This window comes from Misgurnus anguillicaudatus, chromosome 22, assembly GCF_027580225.2.
Source record: "Misgurnus anguillicaudatus chromosome 22, ASM2758022v2, whole genome shotgun sequence".
In the NCBI taxonomy this organism is placed as follows: domain Eukaryota; kingdom Metazoa; phylum Chordata; class Actinopteri; order Cypriniformes; family Cobitidae; genus Misgurnus; species Misgurnus anguillicaudatus.
The window spans coordinates 34,070,788-34,096,110 of record NC_073358.2 but is presented as its reverse complement, the minus strand read 5'-3'; the positions used below and the strand labels follow the sequence as shown (position 1 = coordinate 34,096,110).

Below are 25,323 nucleotides of genomic sequence, written 5' to 3'. Positions count from 1 at the left end.
GCATATATTTATTTATTTTAAGATTATTCGCTGCAGTAATAAGTTGGCCCCTAACAAGCACTTTTGGGAGACGGCTTCTTTGACTGTTCTTTATTTTACCGCACCATTGCACGGCAAGCCCTGGGATTTAGGAGACTATTAGAGAGGGAATTTTTTTATGGATTTGTAGCTAATGAATGATATGCATGCGGTTCCCTTTCTTCTTATGTTATTTTTATTGCTAAGTGAGAAGCGTCGAGGAGCTGGAGAATTAGGCACATTTTCAAGGTTTTTATGGATTTAACCCTCCATTTGCTTCCCTGCATGAGACCCCATATGGGCCAGTTTTACTTCTTATTCATACAACAATTTATACATTCATTATTTAGACTTGTACAGGGCAGCAATTTATATGAATTATTCATATAGAATTATTCATTCAAAGCCTATTACTGTTTTTTAAAGTATTTTTCCAGGCAGGAGATTGTTTTGCTTATATGAAAACAAGTTTACACGACAATTTAACCACAGCCGCCGACCGTGGGGAAAGCAACTGCAAGTGCGCTCATAGAAATGTAAACAGGCGAACTGTGCGTAAGTGTTTATTTAGGGGGGAAAATGCAAGGTATATCGCCAGCAGAGTTGGACTTATTGTTTAAAGTACATTGTTTGTTCATACCTTCTCAAGGGACATTTGTGAGTGTGTGTGTGTGTGTGTATAGACATAATAACATGCATTGTATTTACAGGGCTGGCTTCTGGAAGCCATTCCCAGTACACAAGACGAAGCACTATGTCTACAAGAAGCAGGCATCATACCGGACCATGTCGGTTAGTGGCATCTGGCATGTTGTCCAAACACTTTGCTTTTCCCAACTGAAAAACAAGAGCGTTGATATCAGGACTCGATAATGAGACTGGCCAAATATCCCTCTCTGACTTGCTGTCTCTTTCCAGAGTATGTGTCAAACTCTACAGCCTCTGTTAACTTTTCCCTTACAGTGATGCTGAAAGCTCCTGATGTCGTCCTGATTGAAAGGAGCTCCGGCAAGAGAATAGACCCTGTCACTGGAGGTAATGTTTGTATGATCATTACACTTTTCTTAGTTCACAGAGTGGGACTGTGAGACAGGCAGGCAACATACACCCTTGTTAAAATGCATTTCATTATCCGTGGACCCTGACAGCGCTCAACCTGTTTGCTGAATCCCAATTGGGTACCTTGTCCTTAGGGTTTTGAAAAGCTCAGCTGTAATGAACAAAAGCCTGGTGCTCCCTATAGATTTATGATGGTGTGGATGCACTATTTTCGCATAATTGCCATTTGCTTGTTTATTTATGATCTCTGTTAATGATTAATGTTTGCTGTATTCACTGTCATAATAAATGTTATAACGAATGTTTATAATACACTACATGCAATAGTTACACTTTACCTCATGTTACATTAGAGCAGTGGTTCTCAAACTTTTTGGTGTGCCCTTCTCCCTTTAGTATAGGGCATCTCTTCATGCCCCCTCCAAAGAAATTTCATGACATAAAACAATGTCAAACTTAGAATTTTAATTAAACAAAATATATAAAATAATACAATGTAGTGCTGATGGTTCGTAGCCAAATAAGTTTTAAGTTTGCATAAATTTACATGTATAGTTTACTGAAAATTTCTGTGCCGATACCGATATTTGATTACTTGATGACATCTACCAAAATATCAATAGACAGCTATAGTTTTCCTATTTATTCCTTGTTTAATGCCGTGAAGTCCTAATGCTTCGTTTACACCAGCCACGGTAGAGGCGTCAAGCATGAGTGATTTCAATGTTAAGTCAATGTGAAGATGCGTTGACGTGCGTTTGGAGGTCTCGCAGCATGAATGAGGCGTTTAGCGTGGTGCGGTAGATGCAATTCCGCCTCATTCGCGCATCTAGGGCGAATTTAGCATTGCCGCGGCAAACGCACGAGTTAAAAAATGTGAACTTTGGGGGAAAAACGTGCCAAGTTAACCAATCGGGAGCTTGCTCTAGTAGTGACGTGATTACAGGAAGCGAGCGGAGTCGCAGAAGCCCCTCCCATGACGCGAATTTCTGTGTAAATGTCTCTGACTAGAGTTTCACCCGCAGCTTTCACACACGAATGAAGTGAGTAAACTCAAAATGTTCAAGCAGCAAACTAGACGCGAATTTGACGCCTCAAACGCAGCTGGTGTGAACCCACGGTAATGCTGCGTTCACACCAGCCACGGTAGGGGCGTCAAGCGTGAGTGATTTCAATGTTAAGTCAAACTTAGAATTTTAGTTAAACAAAATATATAAAATAATACAGTGTAGAGCGGATGGTTCGTAGCCAAATTTTTCTGAGGTTTAATTACACAGAATATAATAAATTCATGCATTAATGCTGCGTTCACACCAGCCACGGTAGAGGCGTCAAGCGTGAGTGATTTCAATAGCTACGTTTACATGGACACATTTTGCGTCCATCGGATTAAAATCCTTCCGATTAATAAATCCTATCATAGCGTTTACATGAACACTTAATAATGTGATCGGATTGATGTGCGTGTGTATATGACACAAGATTTACATCAGATTTGATAATTTGACATGCGCACATTGCACAAATATAGTTTCACGCTGTTTCAAGATTTGCTTTGTGCCTCACATAAAGCAGCAGCAAAAACACCCATTCACGTGTGCCCAAAAAGCGTTTTTACTTCACGCGGTGCTGCAGGGACCGTTCGCGAGAGCGAGTCCAAACACACGCGTTTGTGGATCAGAGAATAAATCATGGACTGATCGGACAACGCTGTCTTGTATCACTTTATGGGGAATTGGACGGATAATAGGAACAAGATTAACAAGACAATCACTTCTTGTGACTTCCTTCAGCAAAACAAACTCGAGTTATTTGCGTCACATGTCATTACGGCAATTCTACGTCATTGCACGTGTGCATATGCTCCACACTCCCGTCCTGTAGGTGGCGGAAATGCACCTTTCAGTGTGTTTGCCAACCGCCATTAACAAAAGAAAAGATGGCACATGCGCAGAGCCTCCCAGTTTCAGTTATCCATCCGATCAAGTGTATACATGTCATTTTGAGCGGATTACAAACGGTATAAACCACCCCTAACAAGCGGATTCGATTTTTAATCAGATTGGCACTTTTTAGTCCGATTGAGGTGTTTACATGGAGCATTTTTATTCAGATTGATCATTTAAACGGATTACAAATGTCCATGTAAACGCAGCTACTGTTAAGTCAACGTGAAGACACGTTGACGCGGGTCTGGAGGTCTCGGTAGACGCAATTCCGCCTCATTCGCGCGTCTAGTTCGCACGAATGCTGCGAATTAAGCGTTGCTGCGCCAAACACGCAAGTTGAAAAATTTGACCTTTGCCGGAAAAACGTGCTGCGTAAACCAATCAGGAGCTTGCTTTAGTAGTGACGTGATTACAGAAAGCAAGCGGAGTCGCAGAAGCCCCTCCGATGACACGAATTTCTGTGTGAATGTCTTGATGACTAGAATTTCACGCGTGAATGCAGCGAGTAAACTCAAAATGTTCAAGTGGCAAACTAGACAGGGTAGACGCGAATTTGACGCCTCAAACGTCGCTGGTGTGAACCCACGGTAAAAGTGCAGGGCATACAAAATAAAATTCAATTTTCACTTTCAACCAATTCAGAATAATCGCACAGCATGAGTTTTGATGTGTTCGTCCTTTTTGATTACCAGGGTATAATCTGCCCTCATCATCGTCTGTTTTAAAGAGCATGTATTTTCCTATTCACGATTTTACTAAATTTCCTTTGGTGTTCAAGTGTGTATTAGTACATGTTAACGATACGCAATAGGTAGAAAGTAAACAATGACGCCAATCTCTTTTCTTGGCCTACAACAAACAGGCAACAGTTTACAAAACGCACTGGCAAAGTTGATCGTTCAGCTTGGTCATCTGCATTTTCTGGATCCGATTCGTCTTGTAGTAGTAGTAAAGGTAGTAAAGACAATATTAACTCCTGTCAACATTGCATTGTGAGCTAATCTTTAAAACATTGTAAGAAGCGTCACATTTCCGGCTGACGTCAGAGGTATTCAGGCCCATCACAACGTACTGGTAAACTGACCAATCGGTCAGACGCGCGAATGAGGCAGAATCGCGTCTACCGTGCTAAACGCTTCATTCGCGCTGCGAGACCCACAGAGGTCGTACTGCTGCAAACTAAATGCTCTTCCGCCATATAATATAGGTCTCATTTTTATATGATTAAAAATTGCCACTACTCATGTAACAGTCTTTAAAGTCGCCATTAAAAGGGAAGTATCAATTGCCTAATTTTCCCCCTGGTGACGTGTATCCGAGTAAAACCGGCCTCTGAAATGAAATAAGGCAGGGCTGGATATGATTTGGCCATCGAGATCAGATTGGATCATTTGAAGTTGGGTCGTGTTGCTAATTGCTAATCGCAGCGATATTCTCCCGGACCCCGCCCACCTGCCATACATTATGATCGGAAGTAAAGAGAGATCGTTTTTAGTAGGGGAGGAGATTTGCATTTTTGATTAAAGATTATGAGGGCACATGAATTATTTTAAATTAATGAAGCTCACAGATAAATCATTTGTAAAAAATACCACAATATTACAAAACAATTACAGTTTTTATTTTACTTTCATTGCGACTTTAAAAGGGGAAAACATGGAAGTGTTTGGTGGCTACTAAATTCATCTCTGTTTGGATCCTAAGGAATGAATGGGGCTAGGCTAAATGCTAACACATTCACAACGCGCTGTACAAAGATTAAGTGCACACATTGAATAAAGATAGGGATGTATTAATTAGTCTAAGTTAAGTAAAGTAAATAGTAAAATATTGAAAAACTCTGGTGTTTTCCTTTAAAACAACCGGCCGATAGTTTTTACATGCTGATATCGATTATAGGAAGATATATCAGTGCATCCCTACTAAACATACAAAGGTTTACAGTACTATGTTTTTTTTTCAATCTTTCAGATGTGTATCACGTGACCTTTATATGGCCTGAAAGTAAAGAGATCGCACAGCGTTTAGAAACACCCAAGACAGTAATGCCAGTTGACGTGATAGCCAAGAAGATACAAAAGTACCATACAGAAGCCCATGCTTTGATTCACACCTACCAGAACTGCTTGAAGACCATCAATGCCGACCAGCCCCACGTCGATGTTTTTGCACAAGGTAAACTTCTCCACCTTTGTTCACTACACATTAAGCGTTTACAAATCTGCTTGTCAGCCAACCATCATGATTTTCCACTGGGTGCTAATTTAATTGAATAAAATTATGCACAAAACAGGCCATATCTCTGATGGTACAGGTTAGGCTTATTTAGGTCAGTTAGGACTGTCCCAAACGTTTCCACTAACATCACCTACCTATTTCTTCACCTCTTTGACAATTGTGGTGGAGCAGGATCTACCGCTCCCTATTGTCTGGGGGTCAGCAGTGCAGTAGCTGAATTCACAGGCAGTGATTGACCTGCTTGTCAGGCACTCTGCCAGTTGAGGAGGTTGCCTCAGGCAGCTCTGCAGGCACAGACTATCCCACGAGAACCCGGGAAGGGATGAGCGGTCTTCACCAATTACATTAAAGCAATCTGAATACAGCCTGTCTAGATATTATACCACTCAACTTGACAAAATAATTTTGTCACTTTGCTTCCTTTAGTTTTGAGAGAAGGATAGTTGAGTGGTGAATATTTTCATCACTTTGAGCGTAGCATTAGTCAGGTTAGTAGTATTTTGTGAAACACGTATTGCAGTGGAATAAAAGTGTATTTTTTCATAGGATTGAGTATGCTGACCAGTCATTCTGTAGCAATGTAATAAAACCCAGCCTCCATCTATCATTGGTGCCAGCTCAAGATACATCAACATGAATAGCAAATCTAATTTCGGAAACAAGTTTCTTCCCCTTCAAAACGATATCTCTCAACAGTTATTTCCTCTCCCATAGCACCAAAGATTTTCTCTCACATAAACATTTGGCTTGTCTGGGGAGAAATGAAGCCTCATTTAGGCTTCATGGCACATTAGTATTAAAGTCAAAATGCTCTGTTGAGTACCTATTAAGAAAGCGACTCTGTACCCTAATGGCTTGTGCTGCAGGCTCGATTTGTGCATTTGTAAATTGTAGATTTAGCAAAGAGCGCCATTATGCCGTAATCTTTACTTAACTGCACCTGATTTTCTTGATAAATCTAAACGAAGGGCATTAAATAAATATTTGAGATAAACTCTGCTATAAAACATTCATAAGCCCAGACCGAGGCACTAACAGCAATGAGGCTGTCATCTTAAATCTTGATTAGCGCTAATTCAGCATGCAGTTTGATTGTAACATTGCTAGTTTCCCCCTGACTTAGCCTTTTAGCGCACTAACATGTTTTGCATATTAAGCATTTATCCTGTTGTTGTAGAACAATTAGTGGCATAAAAGGCTGGATGAGAGGGACTCATTAGTTATGATTAGGCTGTTGTTCATCATTACCCATTAGAACGGAGGGCCGATGCTGGTTCGAGGCGAACAGCATTGTTTTGAGTGAAACCCAACTGCAAACAGATGGCCTCGTTGTGGATGTCACCCTACAAGCAAATGCCCCCGTGGACATGAAAGGAAGACTAATGATTAATTAATCAAGTGACTTTATATTCAGTTTAGTGACAATCTCTGTTTATGATCTGAGCGAATGGGCTTTAAGAGGCTGTCACCAGCCACACAAATGTGCTCTATTATCTTACTCCATTAAACATTCAAGAGAGAGTATATCTGCGTCCTTATTGTGTCGTAAGGTATTTGTACAGTACTGAACCATCACCAGAGGGTTAGAAAACACTTTAGGTGAAACTAGTTACTGTATATTGTCACTCATAAATACATTAATAAATGAATAACATCTAACATTACCTGGATATTTTGATACAGTGAAACTGATAATTCAATTTTAATAATTGTTTTTTTTACTTGTTTACATATTATATACTGTAAAGATAGATGCTTTTTATTGCTATATGATTGTTTTATCTACTCTACAGCGCTGAACTACGTTCTTTCTCAACGTCATTCTGTCTCACCCTTCACTCCCAGAATCCTTCTGTTTGGACCCCCAGGTTCAGGGAAAAGTCTTCAAGCTAAACTTCTTGCACAGAAATACAGCATTGTCAGCAGTAAGGTTTTTCACAATTTTAACTTATGTTAAAGGAACAGTATGTAAGAAATTTATATTAATTAATCATAAAATGGCCCTGATATTTCACTAGACATTAAGAAATCATTTTCATTTCAAATACTTATATTACTGACAACAGTGGTCCGGCCAGGATATTGTCATTTAAAAAGTGGAGTTGCGGCCCTCAACTGATGTTTATTTTGTCATGTTGTGTATTGGCTACCAGTTGTGTAAATGCAGTACCAGTTTTAGCCACAAGTTTTGTGATTGCAGTACCAGTTTTGGCCACAATCCTACATACTGTTCCTTTAATTTTTATTATTTGTCAAATTTAATGAATCTATAAAAGTGCCATACAGATAAAGTCCACTTCTCTATGTGTGACTTTTAAAAAGCCAAAGTTTACCCAAAACAAAGAGTTTGTCATTATTTACTCACCATCATCAGGGTTCCCATGGGTCCTTGAAATCCTTGAGTTTGTGAAATTAGTTTAAAAAGTTCAAGGCCCTGGGAAGTTTTTGAAAATATACATACATAGATACAGGTCATTGAAAGTGCTTGAATCTATTTTATGCAATAAGTTTTTTTATATTATATCATGTGTAGTGTAGAATAATATCATAAAAATTCTAGACTTTTTAAGCACACGTGCTAAACTCTTTAAATGCTTATATCTTCTGTATGCGAATGTTGATTCATACCAAAATGCTTTTTTGCATAGTTGTGTTTGACACATGAAAATGTCTCAGGTTACATATGTAACTGTTGTAACTTGAGAAGGGAACAAGACACTGCGTCTCCCTCGCCATACTTCCTGCGTCCCTGTAACGCCGTCTTTGGCAATATTTCAGATAGCGATATACTTCCTGGCTCCCGCGTCACCCTGTCTTTGTCGTTAAGCCTCACCATTGGTTAAATTTGATATACACATTCAGACGCACTTACCATTGAAGGTGTCCCCAAAGTGTCACCGCAGTGACGCAGCGCGAGTTCCCTCGAAAGGGAACTTTAACGATGTATCTTAAAAGGTAACACGATGTAACCTTGCTCTCACTTGTCCCCACATTTAGTACTTGAATTTGAGGGTATTGGAAAGTTGTTGAAAGTTCCTTAAATTTGAAGTTAACTAAGGTGTGAGAACCCTGCATCATGTTGTTTGTACCCCCAATGTTTTTCTTTGTTCTTCAGAACCCAAATGCAGATTTTTTTAATTGTTTTTTGGGGGTTTTTGGGTTACTATTGGACTAACTCCCATAGTAACCAGAAATCCCTTCAAAAGGTCCCTAAAGTGTTAAAGGAAAACACCACCGTTTTTTAAATATTTTACTATGTTCTTACCTCAACTTAGACAAATTAATACATACTTACCTTTTTTCAATGCGTGCACTTTTAATCTTTGTAAAGCGGCTTGTGAATGTGTTAGCATTTAACCTAGCCCCATTCATTCCTATGGCTCCAAACAGGGATAAATTTAGAAGCCACCAAACATTTCCATGTTTTTCCTATTTAAAGACTGTTACAAGTGTGGTTACACAAGTAAGTATGGTGGCACAAAATAAAACTTTTGTTTGGAGCCATAAGAATGAATGGGGCTAGGCTAACACATGGTAACACAATCACAAGGTGCTGTACAAAGATTAAAAGTGCATGCATTGAAAAAAAGATAGGTGTGTATTAATTCATCTAAGTTGAGGTAAGAACATAATAAAATATGTGACCCGTCACGGAAACCAGTGATACAAGTCGGCAGCACAACTTTCGAGATAATGAGAAAGAAAGTGGGTTTTTTTTTCAAAATTTGTGATTTCCGTTTTTTTGCAGAATCTGTTAGTGGAGATCACAAAGAAGCCTCTGCATGTTTAAGATAGCAGTTTTTATATATTTAAAAGCATACATTTTGTGGTTGAAATCGGCTTGTTTTTCCGGAGATTCTAGCGTGCAGCAGCAGCGGGTGGCGTCATTGTGTGTATTTACAAACTGGATAAGCGGCTTTTGTTTGTTTTGTTTTTGCCCCCGCCCCCCAAGGGAACAGCGTGGCTACTTAATAGGGAATAGTTCATCCAAAAATGAAAATAATGTCATTAATGACTCGCCCTTATGTCGTTCTAAACTCGTAAGACCTCCGTTCATCTTTGGAACACAATTTAAGATGTTTTAACGTTTGATTTAGTTCGAGAGCTTTCTGTCCCTCGATTGAAAATCTATGTACGGTTTCCATGTCCAGAAAGGTAATAAAAACATCATCAAAGTAGTCCATGTGACATCAGTTGGTCAGTTAGAATGATTTGAAGCATCGAAAATACATTTTGGTCCAAAAATAGCAAAAATTACGACTTTATTCAGCATTGTCTTCTCTTTCGTGTCTGTAGTGAACTGCGTGAAGTCACGTGACTGTAGTGATGCGCCGCAGTGTGTTCGACTTCATGATGCGCTGCAAAAACTGACAGTCGGATGAGGTCAAAGTAGCGCGAGAGCTATTCAGAAATCTTACAGGGTAGTCTAATTTCAACTCGCTCTCGCAGTACTTTGACGTCATCCGCCTGTCAGTTCTTGCAGCGCAGCATGAAGTCGAACACACAAAAAAAGTCACACAAAGATCGTTGAATTCTAATTGGCAACATGTTCTGTCCATCAGTATTTTCCATGAAGTCATTGGCTGATGGAGTCATTGGCTGATGGAGCGAGCGATTGGTTGGTTACATCCCTAAAGGACGTCGCGTTTTTCGACGGCGCTGTTTGGATTATCTATTATAGGGCTTATTCGCAAACACCGGAAGTCGCTAGCCGCGGCCATCTTGTTGACATAACATCTGTCCTGCTGCCCCTAGCCGCACGTAGATTTGAGTCGAGGGGAGCAGTAGCCTAATGGCTTAATCTCGTCTGTATTAAGAGAAGATGCTTGATTATTGTGGACAATATCAAATAGACCCAATAGCCTTAAGTAAAGATCCGTCCTTATTGCCAGCCGTAACTTATCCGGATATTTATAACTATATCGTTCATACAGTATCCACATTCATCATACAAGCACTGAAGGGCCGTTCACATTATAACTATAACGATAACTATATCATCGTCCACATCACCAAACAATACGTTTGTGCTAATTCGCTCACGGCACTCGCGCAAATCACTTCCCTTTAATATTGCTTGTAATAAAAACTTTTGCAGATGTCCTCAACACGCTGCGTTTCACGTAACTCTAAACAGTGAATCTAATAGTTTGTGTAATCTCTTACCTTTTGGCATAACAGTTAGTTCATGTAATAGATTAAAAAGCATTACGTAGTCAATTTTCACAGCAACTGGAGGTAATCTAATGTTATAGAGCTCAGCAATGAGCTTCACTGTCATTTTAAGTGGCCGTGCACTTGAAGTTCAAATAGATTTGAATGCTATGAATGGTTTATCCTTCATCAGGTGGGAAAAATCGCTCAGAAAGTGATCCCAATGATGTCGTTCATTGTATCTGTATCGTTATAGTTTTGGTGTGAGCTCCGCTATTTTGTTTAATATAAAACGAGTTTCAAAACTATGTGAACGGCCCTTAATTCCCTAACGTTACCTAGTATCAATGCCAGACCTATTATTATGTTCATATAGTTATTAATACTAATTTAATAACTGTCTCAATTTATGGCAGCTTATTTGAAAGAGCAGTTTCAGCCACTGCTTACAGCTAACCATATGTGATCAAATTATGGGGACAGACTTTGCTGTGAGCATATATCCCTAACGTTACCTGGGGTAAAATGATGGGGACAGACTTTGCTGTTGGGAGTCTCTCCTTCGCTGGTTCAACTCCTCTGTCTCCTTCCTTTCATATTTTCTGACAGTCGGTATCGCATAAAAACTAATTCGGGGGTTCTTTTTGCTGTTGTTAGAGCATCCGTGTATTACACCACACACCATCGCGCGGTTTTAAAAAAATTTACACCGATAATATCATGCATAATACCCACGCTGCCTCGCTTGTCAATTGACAGACTGACAGTTTTATGTCAACAATATGGCCGCCGCGAACATTGATGACGTAGATCGAATAAGCCCTATACTACCTCCCTACTTTTAAATACAAACTTTGAATGCGGGTTCATGTGTTTACCGGAACCTAAAGTGTAATCTCATATACAGTATTATGCAAAATCTGATGTAAACAATAGGCTATATACAGGGCTCGAAATTGCGACCATTTTGGTCGCATATGCGACCGAAATTTAATCTGTGCGACCTTAAAATATATTTGGGAGCATTTGTGCGACTGCCCATTTCGTTGTGACGCAAGTTGATTGTGATCCTGCGTGCTGGCGCTGTCCCAGGTTCAGTGTTCTCTCCAACGATACATAACCAATCAAATTTCACCATTAAGTTCTTGCGTTTAATGAAGACCGCAGCTAATATGAGCGTCAGTCATTCCTTGTTGCCGTGAAGCGCGGAAATGTGAAAGGACGAACGCGTCGCGAGCATGACGAGAGCGAGCCGATTACAGCCAAGGTTATTACTGTATTTTTTGACGACGATCCGGATTCAAATGTAACTCCACCACCGGAAAATACGAGTTGACGTTAAACCTTTCAGAGAGAGTGGCTTAAAGATTTCAAGTGTCTCCTCTATGAAAATGTAACTTACTGTGTTTACTGTAAATCCTGTAAAACGGCGTTAATGGCGGAATCAAAACATTTTAAGCGCCAGACGTACCTTGCTTAAACATGGCGAAAGTGCCAAAAACACAAGACGTGTCATGACAAATGTGTTTATTATTGATGGAGACACCGACCTGTCTGTCAAAGTGTGTTTGATGGTGTATGTGCGCATGCGCTGGTGAATGGACATTCGACAAACATCCTTGTGGTCCATGTTGCTGTGGAATACGACAATGCTGATGGTATGTTTTTGTTGTATTTTTTAAACATCATTCCGGACTTCTGTCACAAAATACTACATATGATGCTAGAGCATCTGTATCTCAAAACGGCTTTACAGGGGGTACGGCTTAGCTAAAAGAGATGTAAATGAGCCCTTTTGTCACTTCCAGCATGAGAAACCTGGTACTTAGAGGCTAATTTATCCGCTTTGACTTTTTTTGAGTTCCTACATTCAAATGACCACAACTTCTCCAAATATTATCAGATTTCCATGTGTTACACATTGTTGGAAAGCGATAGAGACTACACTTTCAGAATCTATGAATAACTAAAAATGCCCCAGATCCGAATTGTGTCCCTACTTTCCATGATCGGTCACATATTGAAAAACGGTAGTGTTTTTTTTCTTAAATAACTACTCTGAAATTGTGTCATATATTTTAAGCAGTGGTGGACGAAGTATACAAATCATGTACTTGAGAAAAAGTAAAGATACCCAGGGTAAAATATTACTCCAGTAAAAGTCTTAAAATTTTTACTTGAGTAAAAGTACAAAAGTATTTGCCTCAAAATGTACTTAAGTACAAAAGTACTGTGATTTATTATGTCTGTATCATTTTTGTCACGAAACTCAAATTATGTGTCTCTTATGTTATAAACTCTCTTGGCTCACCAATCTATTAATAGAAGGACATTAATTAATCAGACACTGATGTCTATTAAGATGTGGTCACTATCCACTCCCATAGTTATTTGGGTAAACAATTTCTTTAACTACAGTCTTTTACATCTCCAAAGTTTGCACACTTAATGTTACGCTATACAAAGTCTTTTTGAATTGTTTATTTTAAATGTATAAATGTACTTTATTTTGCTCCGTCCCATCTGTCTCTCTGTCACTGTAGTTTGTTGCGATGAGCTTCTAAAGGCTGTGTCAGCTGATGAGAACCATATGGGGGAGCTCATTAAACCCTACCTGGAGTCAGAACAGCAAGGTATGCCTCCTCACATCCCCCACACCTACTGCCAAATGGGTCAATCACACAAAACAATCTGTGAGCTGCGTACAAAGTTCTGTTTCCTGCTTTTGACATAATTGGACCCCCTATAGCCAGCACGGTGCGGTCAGTAAACACGCAGAGCTATATTCACATAAATATCGGCTTACGGTTATTGCAGTCAAAATGTTTATCAGACAATTTATTCAGTTCTGCAGAAGTGTCTGGATTCTTACATTTGCTATCCTCTTCCCCTAACACTTTCGCATCCTACTTTTAATGCACCGGAAATACTCAGTTGTCCTGACTCTATGACCTTTAACTCATCCTTATCATTGTTACTCCCTCCCTTCCTTTTCAACACCTTTCTTTTCTAAATCCCTCAGAGACTGGGAGTAAATATATAGAGAGAAATATCGTCCCGCCCCTCAGAGTGCATTCAGCCTCTGAGACTGCAAATCACTGCCTTTATCACCGCTTCAGCCTGGGCCATTCGCCTTGAGCAAGTTTTCATTAATTTAATAAAGATCCTCAAGGGATGCAATGCGTAAAACATAAGCAAGCATGCGTGTGCAAGTGTGTATTTAATTGCATGTGTAATTGTTTTTTTTTTTACACTTTTTGGTAAGGACAGCAGAGAGATGGGAAATGATGAGGAGAAGGGGGGAATGCGAACTTGCTTTGCTTGCATGAGCACCACAACTCAACCAATATTAAGGCCAATATTAAGTCAATTAGATCTTTTTTGGCTCTGTAGTATTGAAACCTACTTGATAATGGCCATGATGAGAATTGTGCTTGAGTATTGAATCTTTGCTTAGCTGAATTTAGGGTTTATATGATCTGTTCATGGACAATACATAAGTACTAAACGATCCACATTAACCTGTCAGAAGCAAATGTGAAAGCATTATTTTATTAGCTGTACCAGTGTCGGGTACAAGCAACATATGTTTATAAATTCATATTGCGTTTCTGTTGAAGAAGCAATGTTTGCATAAGAAATGCAGTGTAAATGTTTTGTTAGCTCGTAATCCTTTGCCTTGTTGAACAGGGCTGTTGTACCCAGGGAGAGTGATTTCTGTGCCCCTCTTTCTCTCTTTCCTCGCACCCCTCCTTACCTCTTCCCCCCTCTATCTTAGTGACAGTGAGCGTTTGAGGCAGAGAGCTTGCCTAAATAATTTACAAGTTGATTAATGGCCTCACAGGGGTATAATTAGGCGATGCAGAGATGGTGGCGAGTGTAACCAGTACAGCGCTTTGGGGATTTCGAAGCCGGATTATTAAGCAAACCAGAAAATACTAGAAGTGAAGGAGGAGAGGAAGGAAAAGAACAGAAACCCTCTCCAGGCTGCCTGATGTTTGAAGCAGGGAAGCAGAGATAGGCAAGAGGCTGCGAGCGTTTGATGTGGAAATTGGACAGTTTGAAACCGTCGATTTTAATTTTTCACCAGCTGCGGCGACCCCCACGGGTGCCAGCTTGCTTTCCTTAAAAGAATGCGTTTCTACTTTTTATTCACATCGTTATTTGTTTGTCCTTTGCCGCTCTTATTCGTTTTCTTTCCGCATTACGAGCGCCACCCTCCTCTAACGCATTTAAAGAGGTGCCATCATCGCCTTAAACAATTCACTCATGTTGCCTGTCAGACGCCTGTCGAAGGCTTTGTACTCTGAGAGGGACCCGTGAAATATCTTCAAAAGACAAAATGTACATACATGAATTTAAATCACACCCTGGCTGCTAATAATTTATCACCTCACATCTGAGTTAACCGCCTTGATTTGAAACAAACAAAAGTCACATCCAAGATAATAACGGTTGATGGGATCACCGATATCATGCAGGAAGGTTGTTTTTATGTTCTCCTCAAACCATCATCTTTGATGTCGTTTTCATAATGGTAAAACTCATTGGTCTTACCCCTTATTGAGATTTTTAACATAATGAAATAATTAAATATTTTTAAACCTGTAGGAGCACATCTGACTCTATTGCCTTAAAGGGACATTCCACTTTTTTGAAAATATGCTCATTTTCCAGCTCCCCTAGAGTTAAACATTTGATTCTTACCGTTTTGGAATCCATTCAGCTGATCTCTGGGTCTGGCGCTAGCACTTTTAGCATAGGTTAGCATAATCCATTGAATCTGATTAAACCATTAGCATCGCGCTAAAATTAACCATAGAGTTTCGATATTTTTCCTATTTAAAACTTGACTCTTCTGTAGTTACATCGTGTACTAAGACCGACTGAAAATTAAAAGTTGCGACTTTCTAGGCCGATATGGCTAGGAACTATACTCAACCTGGCGTAATAATCAAGGACTTTGCTGATGTAACATGGCGGCAGCAGGCGTAGTGATATTACGCACTGCCCGAAAATAGTCCCCTGCTGTTGAAGTTAAGAAGGGGACTATTTTCGGGCAGTGAGTAATATCACTACGCCTGCTGAAGCCATGTTACAGCAGCAAAGTCCTTGATTATTACGCCAGAATGAGAGTATAGTTCCTAGCCATATCGGCCTAGAAAATCGCAACTTTTAATTTTCCGTCCGTCTTAGTACACGATGTAACTACAGAAGAGTGAAGTTTTGAATAGGAAAAATATCGAAACTCTTTGGTTATTTTTTAGCGCGATGCTAATGGACCAATCAAATTCTACGGACCGCGCTAAGCTATGCCAAAAGTGCCAGCGCCAGACCCGGAGATCGGCTGGATGGATTCCAAGACGGTGGGAATCAAATGTTTAACTCTAGGGGAGCTGGAAAGTGAGCATATTTTCAAAAAAATTGGAGTGTCCCTTTAATGTGTTATATTTCATAAAGTTATCATATTGTTTTTCTTTCCATAAAGTCTCTTTCTTTCTTTCTAAGTAAACAAATGAAAGAGATTTTACTCAAGTCCGTTAGATGTGTAACACTGTGATCTGACGCCCTACAGGGAGGAACTTATGCAGTATTTCAAACAAAATGCTAAGCAGGTGTGTTTGTGTGCAACTCATGGTGTCACTGTGTGCATCCCCACAGAAAACCATGTTTACGGCATATAGGATGAGTATCATTCAAAGGACACCACGAGCTTAATCTCAAGAGCCTCAAACACATTTGAGATTTTCAGAGTTTGCTTTAATGAGATTTTTCTTCTTCTACTCTTTTCATTGTCGTGCTTCAGTCATATAATTAGGAAAGTCCTTTGAAAATAGCGTGTGCTTTCATTTCAACAGTGCCCTCCAGTATAGTGCTGCAGATTCTTACTGAGAGACTGAGCAGGATGGACTGTACCACCCGAGGCTGGGTGCTCCATGGCTTTCCTCGAGATGTAGACCAGGCGGAGAAACTCCAGGACTCCAACTTTATACCAAACAGGTGAACCCACACAGAATCTGCAAGTTATTAGTGTCCACCTATGCATTGTCCATCCCTATGTTCCTGTTCATGACAGGACAAACACTGTAGGACTGTCACAAGTGTCACATGTAGAGATGTACAGCAAACAGAAGCAGAGCAGGAAAACAGCACTGAAAACATACATGATCTTGTACTGTGTCAGTCTCTCAGGTTATTATTTGTGATTTGCTTCTCCTCGGTTATGCTAAACACTGAGTGTAACCGTACGTCTCGGATTGCCCACTCGGATTACCCTTAACTCAACTACCCAAGAGGATCTGATAGCACTGAGATTATACCCATCCATCCTCTCTGTGTGTGTACGTCCATCTTATCAGAAAGCTCACATTGAGGTTAGGCCATCAGTAAAAATAACCTTGCCCCAATTCTGTCTCCTTTGACACGGAAACAGGAGAACCACCCCAGATCTGTGCTATGTTTGGGATTTAAATGAGGAAAACTGGAACATTACCGCTCTCATCTGCTTGATCACCTGAGTTCCCCCGGGCCACATTTCAACTCACTCTGATCAGCTTTACACATTTTATATGCTCTCTGGTATTACAATTTGATCACAGATGTCAACAAGCTGCCTTGGTGTCAGTTTCTCTCTCCTCTTCTGCATAGCAAGACCTTATTTCCTCTATTAACAGCCCCTGTTGTTCGGGCTAATGGCAGGAGACCTCATTTACATAGCATTAGCTTAATTGATTCGAAGGGCCGCAGTTAGCCTGGCCCCGAAACAATGAGGAGATAATGTTTCCAGTGGACCGATGACGGCCCAGTGGCGGCGCTGTACCTGACAGTTTTATTAATTAACAGCTCTCTGGTTACCAAGGTTTTAGTGAGGATAAATAAGTCAACCCCGGCTGGATCAGTGCCAGGGCATGAGCATTTAATAGGTGTCACTGGCAGGAGGGAGAGGGTACGGAGATCTGCAGTGTTGGCATACAGAACTTGCCGGATCCTTTTACCCATTTCCTGAAAGAGCTTCATTAACAGAGTTCATTTGAGTCAGTGCCTGCTTTAAGTGCCAAAACAATGTTGCTCTGGTGGCAGCAGAGTTTTTAGCTTGTGTTGACATACTTAGGATTGGTTACTTTGTACCCTGGTAAAGTGCATTAAAACCTAGTTTTTAAGCACGTATTAAGTTTTAAATCACGCTTTAAAGGAACATGCTAACTTTTTGGGACTTTAACTTCTTCACCGTATCCCGCAAAGTTAGATAAGTCCTATAAACCTTTTTCATCTCCGAGCGTGCCGTAACACTCACCGCTAGCCTAGCTTAGCACAATGACTTATTTCTTATTTATATGTTGTGATTCATGAAGTCACAGCGTGTACAAATAACAAGGTCAGATGCTCGCAGCACCTGAGAAGCCTGTGGTGAGGAGCAGAGAGTTTGCGCAAGTGTTGCGCTAATCATGCCGCGCAAGTGTTGCGCTAATCACTCTGCCCAAGTAGCAGTGCTTCACCTTCTGATGCCGTTTTCACACCGCAAGCGCGAGCAGCGCGTATGCATTGCGCGAGCAGCACGTGAGGAGAGCATTTGCCGGGCGTGGCCATTGCGCTTTCACACCGGCTGCGTTTGCAGTGCATACTGTGCAGTTTAATAACTTATTTTATAAAAATATAAAAATCTAAAGTTCACATTACTTTGCATTATCTTAAATACGCCTTTTGACGGTCAGTGTAATTTATATAACTGTGATTTGTTTAATCCACATTGTTTTCGTGCTGTTCTGGTCTGTGTAATGACAGATATAGACACAATATAGACATAAAAAGCCCATGGCACATTATTAAAGGAACAGTATGTAGGATTGTGGCCAAAACTGGTATTGCAATAACAAAACTTGTGGCTAAAACTGGTACTGCAATCACACAACTGGTGGCCAATACACAAAATGAAAACATAAACATCAGTTGAGGGCTGCAACTCCACTTTTTAGATGACAATATCCTGGCCAGACCACTGTTGTCAGTAATATAAGTATTTGAAATGAAAATGATTTCTTAATGTCTAGTGACATATCAGGGCCATTTTATGATTAATTGATATAAATTTCTTACATACTGTTCCTTTAAATCCGTTTCTCTGAAGTTTACGATCAAATAAAACATTTCATTCAGTGATTGACATCAATGTGTTTCCCTTCAACAGTATATAAGACTTAGATTTATAGATGTATCCGTTTCTTTAAAGATTATTAAGATAGATGAGGATTCATTTAGTGCTGGGCAGAGAGTGAATAACAGTGTGTGTTTTTAAATATTTCATTGCTTTCTTTTAAATTGCTCAAAGTCACGACTGTTTAAAGAGTGACTAAACCCCTGGTCAGAGCCTGACTCCACCCACTGCCAATATTTGAAAAATGCAAGAAAAGTGGGCAGATCCCAACGGAGATAGAGGGGACGAACTGAGATCGTACCAAGTGTGTGGTCATAGATATATACACTAGATGTCGCCTTGGGGCTCTGAGCATGTGTCAAAACTGCCACCATCTTAGAACAGGGGTCTTGTCATAGGAAGTATCTAGGTAAAGCTGCTATCTCCGCCTGTACTTCGAATTCATGGACGATGCCGGACTTTTGTGCTGCGTATGGATGTTAGGGCAACTAGCACTATGCATTGCAGTTAGAAAAAGTAAATTTTCATAAAATCAAAACTTTAATTTTTTTCTGGACTAAATGCTGAATACATGTCTGACTGTTGAAACGAACCAAAAGAAAACCAAGAAAATCGCGTTCATGACGATTTATGGTCATTTTATTTCTGTTACACCACTGCCTACAATGACGCTGATGCGGGGGTTCCCCTGTTTCAAGATGGCGGCTCTGTTTGACGCATTCGGTCCAATGAACTGCCGTAGCCAAGGCAAAATCTAGTGTACATATCTATGGTGTGTGGTGAGATTGTAACAAGGGCGTGGTGAGCTTGAACCATAAGGTATTTTTCGGACCCAACATCCAATAGGAAAATTCAACTGCAGTAGTCACTGTTCAACCTGAAGAGGGCAGCACTCAGACGTTTTTACACCATATATTGTAGTATTGAAACGCTTTATATCCAAATGTCAAAAAAGTTAATAAAATCAATGAACAGCACTAATAAAGCCCCATTCTTACAGATCATTACCTAAAAAAAGTTGGTTAAGGGTTTAGTTACTCTTTAAAATACACTTGGCATCACATTCATGATTTTATGGTAAAATTACACTTTTTCGCGTCAATCCACAAGCATTTAAACCAGGGGTGGGGAACCTTGGGTCCTGGAGGGCCACTGTCCTGCAGAGTTTAGTTCCAACCCTATTCAAACACACCTGCATTTCATTTCCAAGTAGTCCTGAAGACTTTGATTAGATTTTTCAAGTGTGTTTGATTAGGGTTGGAACTTAACTTTGCAGGACAGTGGCCCTCCAGGACCCAGGGTTCCCCACCCCTGATTTAAACCAAAAACAATGCACTGTCACTTTAATTGAGCATGAGCAGCACAGCAAAAATAGATTGACGGCGAAACAATCGCAGCACTGCTGCTACAGCGCCACTCCTGTTACGCAAGCACGTGCTGCTTACGCGTTCGGTGTGCATGCCCTAACTTGTTAACACGAGTGCCTAAAAAAACATGCGCCGCTTACATGCTGCTCATGCTTGTGGTGTGAAACTGGCGTGGGAATATAGTTCCCAGTATGTATACGATTTAAAGATGGCTGTGTTTCATATGACCTTGTTATTTGTACATGCTGTGACTATACAAATCACAACATATAAATAGGAAAACGTTGCCGTTATTTTATCACTTTTTCCAGAGCAGTATGCTAGCTGGAGCCATTTACTTCCAGTCTTTGTGCTAAGCTAGGCTAGCGGTGGGTGCATCAGACAGAGTTACGGCAAGCACGGAGATGAAAAAGGTATGTGTGGACTTATCTAACTCTGGGGCTTATACGGTGAATAAGCTAAAGTCCCAAAAAGTCAGCATGTTCTTTTAAGTATTTAATAGTGTAAAATAGGCATTTAGTAAAATTATGGGACTTGATCTTACTTAATCTAATTCTGCATTTGAGATGCAGTTTATTTTTTGGACCTCATACTTTATTAAACTTTCTAAAGATTTTGAAGCTGCAAGTTGAGGATGAAGCAGCTGTCCGTTCCAGTTGGTGCCACTCTGTCTTTTGTTATGCAAAGGAAGTTATCTGATCCATGAAAGAGGAAGAAAAGGAAAAAGGAGGCTCACTGATGAACGTCCCTCATCAGATAATTGCGGATACCTTTGCTCTGGTTTCTCTCCGATCCTCTTTCAAATGTTGATCAGCACGAGAGAAACTATACATGTTTTCCAGTAGTGCAACAGTAGACTTTCATTTAGCAAATTTTGCTAATAAATAGTGTTGCTGCATGAAAATACTTTATAATTAGAGTGTGCAGCCTTACACATATGCAGTCATATGTCTTTAGATGAATTCAGGCAGATTCATTTAGCATTTCATTTCAACTGGTTTAATGTATCCGCCGATTCATTCAATTCTTAAGTTAATACTTAATAGGATTCTGAAAAGTTCTCGCACTCCCTCTCATTTTTTACTCTTGAATTAGTTATTATGCCGGTGTATCGCTATTTCTTCTATTCAATTTCAAGTTTGTAGGGTTGTGAAAAACAGGAATCTATTTCTCTGTCACAACCCCCAATTGCCCATTAAAAAAGGAGCTTAAATGTAGGTGAACTAGTACTTCAAATGCATTGAGTATGTTGAGCAGGAATCTAAAAGAATAACCTATTGTCATGTTTGAACCGCAAGAGCAATGTTATGTATGGTATTAAATGAATAGGTTGCAGAACATACCTAAAGACCCATGTCGAAACCCCTCTTACATCATTCTTCAACTGAATGGCAGGTGTTTGTTACTCCCACCCCTCCTGCCAGTCTTTAACTACTCTCCAGTTTGGCTAGTCATCAGCCTCTTACAGCCTTGACACGCTCACAAACAATCAGAGTCTTTGGAAGCTCTGAAATATTCATGGCTACCTGTGACAGGTAGATAAAGAAGAGCAATTAGCCATGTAATCTAAGAGTTTGGCCCAATTGCCTGCTCTCTTCCATGCCCTGGTCTCTCTCCATCTCTCTCTCTGTCTCTTCCGTCCCTACCTACTCTATTAGTTAAATGTATTTCATGTGTCCGCTCTCTATCAAATCAAGCAACACTTCCTCAGATTGGCTTATTAATTATACAGCAAGGGCAGCATTACAATTTAATCAGTGGTAAACATCGCCGTGGCCACCTGTAAAGAATCTTTCCCTCATTAATTTCTTAACTTGGAGAGATAGAAAGGAAGCTGTTGGGAACGACAGCGCCGGGAGAGATCGGGTGGACCGAGACCTTCTTGGATCACTGTAGTTGAGCGAGTAAACTGAAGAACAAAAGGGTCAAAGGTCACCATACCATATATAAAATAGACGCACGCGCACAGATGACAGGATATACGTAAGCGATGCTACTGGTGTTCCGGGTGCGGTTTGGGATCATTTGTAGCAGCTGAGGGCTGTCGGGCTCATGTTTTCTGCCTTGGTTTAGTCACTCATTTGTTAGAGGATCTCAGGCTGTCATGTTAGAAATATCTAATGTAAATCAATTCATCTTGTACAGCTCCCCCACACAAAAAGTGTGAAGGGGGTAAGAAGAAAGACAACACAGCACTCCCCCATCCTCTCGCCTCAGACACGACGCACCATCTTTTTGCTCCTCCACATTTATAAATATTTCATGAGGAAGCATAAATATTAATTCTAATAGCTTTGCAGAGTAGTTATTATTTCTTTTTTAAGAGAAATATTCATTAAAAATTGAGCGAAGCTTTTTTCTGGAGTAATTAAGCCTATGGTTAAACGCACACGCGCGCACATATAATCATGCCTCTTAAACACATCAAGTATTTTTCGCTTTTTAGTCCAGGGTATTACTCTGTTAAAGCACCATGTCTCCTTTGTCCATTTCAGAGGGCCCGGTGGTTCACAGTGGTACCGAGAGCCATGAACACAAAGGCATTTAAATATTTTATCAAAAGCCCCAACTCAGATCTCTCTCTCTCTCCCGTTTTTTCCTTCCATCTCTCGCTCCTTTGTGCAGCAGAAGGCCTCATGCTGTACAATATCTGATCTTCTCTCTCCACGGTCGAACTAATCCAGAATTGCAATCTCAGTCCACGTAAACGTTTGGAGCCTTTTGAGAACCTTTTTAGATGGCTAAGAACTGAATGATGTTGTGAGGTTGTACATGAAATCACTTGGGACGAGGCAGGAATTTAAACCCCTACCTGACCACACCATTAAACCCACTTTGCGTCTAGGCAATGTCAAAATGGACAATAGGAAAGGCCCCTGGGTAGAAACCCCAGCATTCCTGTGTTTGAAGTCCTTTCGTGGCCCAAGGGACTATCCCTGTTTTCCATTATTTTTCTTCATCATTTATTTATTTCTAATACCACCGCATTATGTTTATTCCTCTCTGAATGCTAGATGGAGTCTGGGTATAATGGAATAATGGGTTGATATGGTTTTCGCATGACCTCCTTTGATTTTTCACAGGCAGTGTTACAGTAAGAGGGATTTAAATCATTCAACTTTTATTGGTCTTTTTTTAGACAGTAGTGCAGTAGTCTGCTTGTTTATTCTTTACGCATCTATGCCTATATTCATGCAAGAACTGGTTAATCCATGCACAAGTCGATAATCCATACACAAAATAATGCAATTTACTGCCTTGGCATGTTGTTTTATTGGATATTATTTGGATAATAACAGGTATCATGACAGACATCTGCCTCTTTCGCTCTAGGGTGTTCTTCCTGGAGGTGACTGATGACATTGCAGTAGAGAGAGTAACACTTAGAGGTGTGGATCCTGTGACTGGAGAATGGTGAGAATAAAGCTAAAGCCCAATTTGCGCTTTCAGGATCCCAGGATGTCTTTCGACGTAGGGGTGTGCTCCGGCATCCTGGCCAAATTTGCCCATTGGCCTACTAATCATCCCCATATATACTAATTGGCTATATCACTCTGTCTCCTCTCCGCTAATAAGCTGGTGTGTGGTGGCGTTCTGGCGCAGTATGGCTGCCGTTGCATCATCTAGGTGGTTGCTGCACATTGGTGGTGGTTGAAAAGAATCCCCTTTCATATCCAAAGCGCTTGGAGTGCTACTATATAAATGTAATGAATTATTATTATGAACTATTTATACTTCTGTGTCGATCGTACAGCATAGCCTACGCATTGATGGCATGGCTTGGCACAATCCGTTGGATCTGATTGGACCATTGGCATCGCGCAAAAAAAATAACCAAAGAGTTTCAATATTTTTCCTATTTAAAACTTGACTCTTCTGTAGTTACATTGTGTACTGGGACTTACTTTCAATGACAGGGGACTGTTTTCGGGCAGTGCGTTATATCACTACACCTCCTGCAGCCATGTTACATCAACAAAGTACTTGATTATTACGCCAGTATGAGAGTATAGTTCCTAGCCATATCTGCCTAGAAAATCGCAATGTTTAATTTTCCGTCGGTCTTAGTACACAATGTAACTACAGAAGAGTCATGTTTTAAAAAGGAAAAATATCAAAACTCTTTGGTTATTTTTTAACGCGATGCTAATGGTCTAATCAGATCCAATGGATTGTGCTAAGCTATGTTAAAAGTGCTAGCGCCAGATCCGGAGATCAGCTGAATGGATTCCAAAACGGTAAGAATCAAATGTTTAACTCTAGGGGAGCTGGAAAATGAGCATACTTTAATACTGTAACATGCGAACTTGCGATCTGTGTAATTGCACATTGATAAAAACAATGATGCAGAAGTATAGACCAAAACTGACACGTAGCCTACGCCTTACAGGCTATGATGTAGGTCCTACGCAAAACTATAACGAAGCACTTTTTAGTAGCGGTGTTTAGCTATTAAAAGCAAAAAAATTCTTACACCAAATATCATTTGGGTAAAAAAACAATAACACTTGCGAAAATAATAAGTTAGTCAATATATACTCAGCCTCATGTCATTCTAAAACTGTTTTGTTATGTCCCTCACAAAAATAATTTTTATTGCAACTTACACCGCATTTAGTCTATCAGATTTGTTTGGGATTGAACCCATGACATTTGCATTTCTAACATAATGCTTTACCAATTAAGCTACAGGAACACATATAATACACTGTAATTAATTTGAGAGTTAGCGAAGGTAAAGCTTAGCAGTAAATTATGCATGTTGTTCTTTTCATAAAGCTATAAGTGGAGGTTGTAATCATATGAATCATTTAGATTATGTTTATGAAGTCACGTGGACTACTTTATGGTGCTTATGTAATTTTCACATGGTTACTGCTGTTACAGGTGAGTACATTTTGCCAAAATGTTCATTTTAGATTGTTGCATTTTAGTCTGTTAACAGCACACACGTCTTTCAGTTCTACTAAATGTAGTAAATATTGTATTTGAACTCTGCAGGTACCACAATCTGTATAAGCCTCCACCTAGTCCAGAAGTGCAGGCCCGGCTGCGGTTTAACCCACGGGATTCAGAAGCTCAGCTGCTAAAGAGGCTTAAGGAGTATTGGTGCCATGCAGTAGGGCTTCAGGCCTTCTACCCACAAGCGGTGTGCATTAATGCTGATCAGGATCCTCACACTGTGTTTGAGTCACTGGAGAGTAGGATAGTGGGTCGATTACCCAAAGTCCTACCTAACAGGGATATATATTAGGGTTGATTGGCCAGTCCTGTTTATACAATGTCGAAGATACACCCAGTGCATCATGCAGTCTTTTTGTTGTATTTGTCTGTAAAAGCATATTAATTTTGAAAGTCTGATAAATAATAAATGGTTTTAAAATTA

The 25,323-nt window shown here is 40.1% G+C and overlaps 1 protein-coding gene across 6 annotated transcripts in view; it reads left to right on the top strand.

Moving 5' to 3' along the window:
- The window catches only part of ak8 (adenylate kinase 8), a 34,221-nt gene extending 8,898 nt beyond the window's left edge, over positions 1 to 25,323 (top strand). For all 6 annotated transcript variants that reach the window (XM_055199324.2, XM_055199321.2, XM_055199323.2 and 3 more), the window contains 8 exons: positions 729 to 810; positions 982 to 1,053; positions 4,998 to 5,201; positions 7,058 to 7,189; positions 12,962 to 13,051; positions 16,277 to 16,418; positions 23,271 to 23,351; positions 24,939 to 25,323. In XM_055199324.2, the coding sequence (XP_055055299.2) occupies positions 729 to 810; positions 982 to 1,053; positions 4,998 to 5,201; positions 7,058 to 7,189; positions 12,962 to 13,051; positions 16,277 to 16,418; positions 23,271 to 23,351; positions 24,939 to 25,191 (1,056 nt within the window). In that variant the 3' untranslated portion in view covers positions 25,192 to 25,323. The remainder of the gene's footprint in view (positions 1 to 728; positions 811 to 981; positions 1,054 to 4,997; positions 5,202 to 7,057; positions 7,190 to 12,961; positions 13,052 to 16,276; positions 16,419 to 23,270; positions 23,352 to 24,938) is intronic.